The 6000-nt window shown below is 41.2% G+C and overlaps 1 protein-coding gene across 1 annotated transcript in view; it reads right to left on the reverse strand.

Moving 5' to 3' along the window:
* Nucleotides 1–5471, reverse strand: part of usp3 (ubiquitin specific peptidase 3) — a 156862-nt gene extending 151391 nt beyond the window's left edge. The window contains exon 1 of the mRNA XM_048520650.1: nucleotides 5432–5471. Within this exon, the coding sequence (XP_048376607.1) occupies nucleotides 5432–5456 (25 nt within the window). The 5' untranslated portion in view covers nucleotides 5457–5471. The remainder of the gene's footprint in view (nucleotides 1–5431) is intronic.
* Nucleotides 5472–6000: the final 529 nt, after the last annotated feature.

Below are 6000 nucleotides of genomic sequence, written 5' to 3' on the forward strand. Positions count from 1 at the left end.
GGTGAATACAGATACATAATACTCATTAAGAACCTCACTCAATTCTTCTAGTTCTAGGTCCGAATTCCCTCCTTTGCCTATAAGTGAATCTACCTTTCCCTAGTTACCCGCTTGGTCTTAATATTTGTACAAAAATGCCTTGGGATTCTCCTTAATCCTACTTGCAAAGGACATTTCTTAGCCCTCCTAATTCCTTGTTTAAGTTTTCTCCTGCTTCCCTTCTGTTCGTCAAGGGCCTTGTCTGATTTCAGTTTCATCCAGAGTTCCCAAATCTTACCATTCTTACTTTTCATCCTCACAGGAACATGCTGGTTCCGAACTCTGATCAACAGGCCTTTAAAATGTCAAATATTCAAGTTCATGGGCCAAGTGCTGGTAAGCAGGATGAGTATTGGTAGATCGACACAGACTCAGTCAGCAGATGGCCCTCTTCTGTGCTGTAATGACTCTTATGACTCTGTCAATGAATCTAAAGTTTCAAGTTAACTTCTCAACTTAAGTAAGTTGGAACTGAATTCATAGACATTAAGAGACTCTTTCAGAGGGTTCCAGACACAGAGGAATTGCCAATCAGAATTTTCAAATTTCTCAGGCAACTCCCATGGAGTCAGCTGCATTAAGGGATTCCACATTGTCCCAACATAGAAGTCTACATTCCTTACAAGTGAGGAAGGGTCCCAACCTGAAACGTCAGCTCCACTGATGCTGCCTAGCGTGCTGTGTTCTTCCAGCTCCACACTGTTGTTTTTTACACTCTCTACAAGTTTCATCTACATTGCTTCAATGACATTGGCCATTTTAATATCGGGGCCAGTGTGACGAGGCAAATTTTTTGACGTTTCATTTTTTTGGAGTTTTTTGAAGTAGTAACAAGCAAAGCGAACAAAGGGGAACTGTGGATGTGTTGTACGCAGATTTCCACAAAACATTTGACAATGTGCCACATCAAAGGTTCCTTCTTCATAATGTGTGTGGTGTCATGGGTAACATATTAAAATGAATAAAGAATTAGGTAGCTAACAGGAAGCAAGAGTAAGAAATAAGTCTTGTACAAGCTGGCAAGTTGACCTTCGTGGAGTGCCACACAGATCACACAAATCACTGCTGGGGCCTTATTTTCAATCCTGTATCGATAGCAAGGCCAAATGGACAGGTTGCTAAATTTGCTGATCACTCCAAGATAATTTATAAATAAGTTATCAAGAGCAGATAAAGAGGCTGCAAAGAGATGGAGGCAAATTAAATGAGTGGGCAAGTATTTTGCAGATGGAGTATAATGTGGCTGAACATGAACTGCTTTACTTAATCAGGAAGAATAGAAATGCAGCATTACTTATATGAAGAAATTGCAGAACTGTGGTACAAAGAGATTCGGGTAGAATCATACAGAACAGAACAAGCCCTTCGACCCATTGAGTCCAGACCACCAAAAGTATACTATACTTGTCCCACTTTCCAGCACTAGGCACATAGCTTTGAATGTTGTGATATTTGAAATGCTCATCCAAATACTTTTTAAAAGTTGTGAGTTTTCCTGCCCCAACTACTCTCCTAGGCAGTGCTCTTCAGATCTTAAACATTTCTATCAGGTTCCTCAGCCTCCCCTGTTACAAAGGAAACAACCTGAGATAATCCAGGCTCTAATCTCCTTTGCCCCCAGTCCAGTATAATCACATCCTTCCTATAATGTGGATATCAGTACTGCACACGTTACTCCAGCTCCAATATGACCTTCCTGCTTTTATACTCTGTACCATAACTGTGAAAGGCAAACATCCCATATGCCTTCTTAACCACCATATTAACTTTCCCTCCAACTTTCAGGGATCTGTGAACAAGCACAGATCCCTCATTTTCTTTAGCTTCTTAAAATCTTGCCATTCATTGAGTACTCCCTTATCTCATTTCTTCTTCTGCAGTACATCACATTTATCAAGGTGAAATTATATCTGGCATTGATCTGCCCATTTCACCAATCCATTTACATTCTCCTGCAGCTGAACAATTTCCTCCTCACTGTCAGCCACCCAGCCAATCTTGGTGTTATCCGCAAATTTACCTATCATTCCTCTCAATTCTCATCTACATCGTTTATGAATTTCACAAACAATAAGAGACCCAGTAGTGATTCCTGTGATACAACATTGCACATTGGGCTACAGTCACATAAAAAGTTTTGTGCCACCACCCTATATCTCCTGTCACTAAGTCAAATTTGGAGCAATCTTACCAATTTACCCTGGATCCCATGTGGTTTTACTAACTTTTATCATGTTCCCATGCAAGAGCTTTTCAAAAGCCTTGCTAAAATTCATGTAAACTACCCTACCCTCATCATCACCTCCTTGAGAAATTCCATCAGATATGTTAGCATGATTTCCCTTTTAGAAAGCTGTGCTGGCTATCCTGATTAAACCTTGCCTTGTCTAAATGGAAATTAATTTTCTTCTTCACTACTTTTTCCAATAGTTTTCTTGAATCACATGAATCACAAAAAAACTTACAGGAACAGTAAGTTATTAGAAAGGCAAATGGAATGTTGGCATTTATTACAATGGGAATGGAATACAAGAGTATGAACACTTTAATGCAATTGTACAGGGTCTTGGCAAGCCCATGTCTGGAGTACACCATGCAGTTTTACTCTCCTTGTTTGGGAAAGGATGTTTTATGATAGAAACAGGTCATAAGATTCAGCTTGCTCATGCGCTAAGGGGTTTTTCTGATGAGAAAATGTTGGATAGGTCATGTGTGTATTGATTGGACTTTAGAAGCATGAGGAGTAATCTTGATGAAACATATAGAAACCTGAGGGGACTTGACTTCCATCCCCAGGAAAAAGAAACATGGTACAGGGAGGATGAGGTAACCACGGCTGACTGAGGAAGTCAGGGATAGCATAGAAGCAAAAGAGAAAGCATATATATGTGGCGAAGGGCAGTGGGAAACCAGAGGACTGGGAAGCTTACAAAGACCAACAGAGGGCACCAAAAATGAAATAAGGAGGGAGAAGATTAAATATAATGGTAAGCTAGCCAGTAATATAAATGAAGACTGTAAGAGTTTCTTTAGGTAGAAAGGGGCAAAAGAAAGGCAAAAGTAAACATTGGACCACTGGAAAATGATGGTGGAGAGATAGTAGTTGGGACAAGAAAATGGCTGAGGAACTGAATAATTACTTCATATCAGTCTTCAGAGTGGAAGACACAAGTAATATCCCAAAAAATTCAAAAAAGTCAGGGGGCAGAGCTGTGTGTGGTGGCCATCACCAAGGAAAAGGTACTAGTAAAACTGATTGGCCTGAAGGTAGAAAAATCATCTGGACCAGATGGACTACACCCAAAGTTGTAAAGGAGATAGCTGAAGAGATGGTGGAAGCGTTAGTGGTGATCTTTCAGGAATCGCTAGAGTCAGGGAGGATTCCAGAAGACTCGAAAATTGCTAACGTGACAGCCCTATTTAAAAAGGGGAGTAAGACAAAAGATGGAAGATTACAGGCCTAACCTGGGATAAGATTTTGGAGTCCATCGTAAAGGATGAGATTTCAGAATATCTGGAAATGTAGAGTAAAATAGGGCAAAGTCAGCCTGGTTTCATCAAAGGGAGGTCATGCCTGACAAATCTGCTGGAATTCTTTGAGGAAGTAACAAGCAGGGAAGACCAAGGAGAGCCAATGGATGTTGTCTACCCGGACTTCAAGAGGGCCTTTGATAAGGTGCCACACAGGAGGCTGCTGAGTAAGATAAGGACCCACGGTGTTAGAGGCAAGGTGCTAGCATGGATAGAAGATTGGCTGTCTGGCAGAAATAAAGAGGTCTTTCTCAGGATGGCAGCTGGTGAGAAGTGGTGTTCCTCAAGGGTCAGTCCTGGGACCACAACTTTTCACTTTATACATTAATGATCCAGATGAAGGAACTGTGAGCATACTGGCTAAGTTTGTAGATGATACAAAGATAGATGGAGGGACAGGTAATATTGAGGAGGTAGCAAGGCTGCAGGAGGATTTGGATAGGTTAGGATAGTGGGCAAAGAAGTGGCAGATGGAGTACAACAAGGGAAAGTTTGAGGTTATGCATTTTGGGAAGAAGAATAAAAGCATGGACTATTTTCTAAACGGGGAGAAAATTCAGAAGTCTGAAGTGCAGAGACTTGGAGTTCTAGTCCAGGATTCTCTCAAGGGAAACTTGCAGGTTGAGTCAGTAGCCAGGAAGGCAAATGCAATGTTGGCATTTATTTTGATAGGACTTGAATATAAAAGCAGGGATGTACTACTGAGGCTTTATAAGGGTCTGGTCAGGCCACATTTGGAGTATTGTGTGCAGTTTTGGGCCCCATATCTCAGGAAGGATGTACTGGCCCTGGAGCGGGTTCAGAGGAGGTTCACAAGAATGGCCCCAGGAATGGAAAGCTTAACATATGAGGAACATTTGACGACTCTGGGACTATATTCATTGGGGTTTAGAAGGATGAGGGGGGATCTAATTGAAACTTGCAGAATACTGAATGACCTGGTAAAAATGGATGTTGGAAAGATGCTTTCATTGGTAGAAGAGACTAGGACCCGAGTAAAGCCATAGAATAAAGGCAAGACCTTTTAGAACAGAGATAGGAGAAACTTCTTCAGCCAGAGAGCAGTGAACCTGTGGAATTCACTGCTACAGAAGGCTGTGGAGGACGGGTCATTGAGGACATTTAAGACTCAGATAGATAGGTTCTTGATTATGAAGGGGATTAAGGGTTTCACGGAGAAAGCAGGAGAATGGGGTTGAGGAACTTATCAGCCATGATGGAATGGTGGGGCAGACTCAATGGGCTGAATAGCCTAATTTCTGCTCCTATGCCTTATGGCCTTATGGACACAGTGGATTCAAAGAATATGCTTCCCTTAGTAAAAAAATAGGCTAATGTTAGGAGACATAATTTAAAAATAAGTGGTCTTGTATTGATATCAAGGATGAGAATTTATATTCTCTCAGTGGATCATTTAGTCTATGAAATTCCTAATGCCAGAAGAGTCATTGAATTTATTCAGGCCTGAGTTAGATGGAATTGTGATTGACAAGAGAATTAAGAGTATTTGAGAGTGGACAGGAAAGCGGATTTGAGACAACAACAATATCAGCTATAATTTTAGTTAATAATAGAGCAGGCTGACAGGCAGAATGGCCAAACATACTCCTAAATGACATGTTCCTTTGTTCTAACATCCTCATTTTTCCATCATTGGTATTCACCCAGTAGTAGGCAGAGTACACACCCTTCAGGAAGCCCAATACATAACCCTGTAGTGAGGAGCCTTCAACATGCACAGGTGCCTGATTGAGGAACACAAAACTAAGAATGGGCAGACCTACTACTTCCTCTAGTTGTCTTCTTCCTTTCACATCTCTCTAAATCCCCACCTTATGATCCTCATTCTGTTGTCACTTACCTGTGATGCATGTGAAGCCATCCATATCTTCTAAGTCTCTAGGTCCTTTCCGGGTTTCTGTTGTGTGTGTGAGGATAGCAACCTTCTGGTCTAACAAGAAGATTTTTCTGGAGAAAACAAGTTGTGGTTTATTGCATCTTTGTAACGATTGACAGGTTATAAGAGTAGAGTCAACATTACTACAATAGCTGTTGGGAAGAGTTTGCCTTAGATCTGAGTCCCACAGAACCCGACTTTACTCTCCTACCAATTTGACTTATTGACATCATCACAATGGGTCCACAAAAATGACTCTGAACTTTCGATTGCCTGTCTTTTCAACACATCACCGTGTTCCCTGGTCAGCATCTCTGTCCCAGGCTTACCACAAGGCTCCAGCAAAGCTCAGAGCAAGCTGGACAACAGCACCTCATTTTCTACTTAAAGACCCTGCAGCTTTCTGGATTAAGTATTGAGTTTAACAATTTTAGGACGTGAACGCATTCTCCCATGTTCTTATCCTATACTCCAGACATCAGGCTTTGTCATCACATGGACTATGAATTATAAACACCAGCTATCATTTATTC

Source organism: Stegostoma tigrinum, chromosome 36, assembly GCF_030684315.1.
Source record: "Stegostoma tigrinum isolate sSteTig4 chromosome 36, sSteTig4.hap1, whole genome shotgun sequence".
NCBI classification, from domain to species: domain Eukaryota; kingdom Metazoa; phylum Chordata; class Chondrichthyes; order Orectolobiformes; family Stegostomatidae; genus Stegostoma; species Stegostoma tigrinum.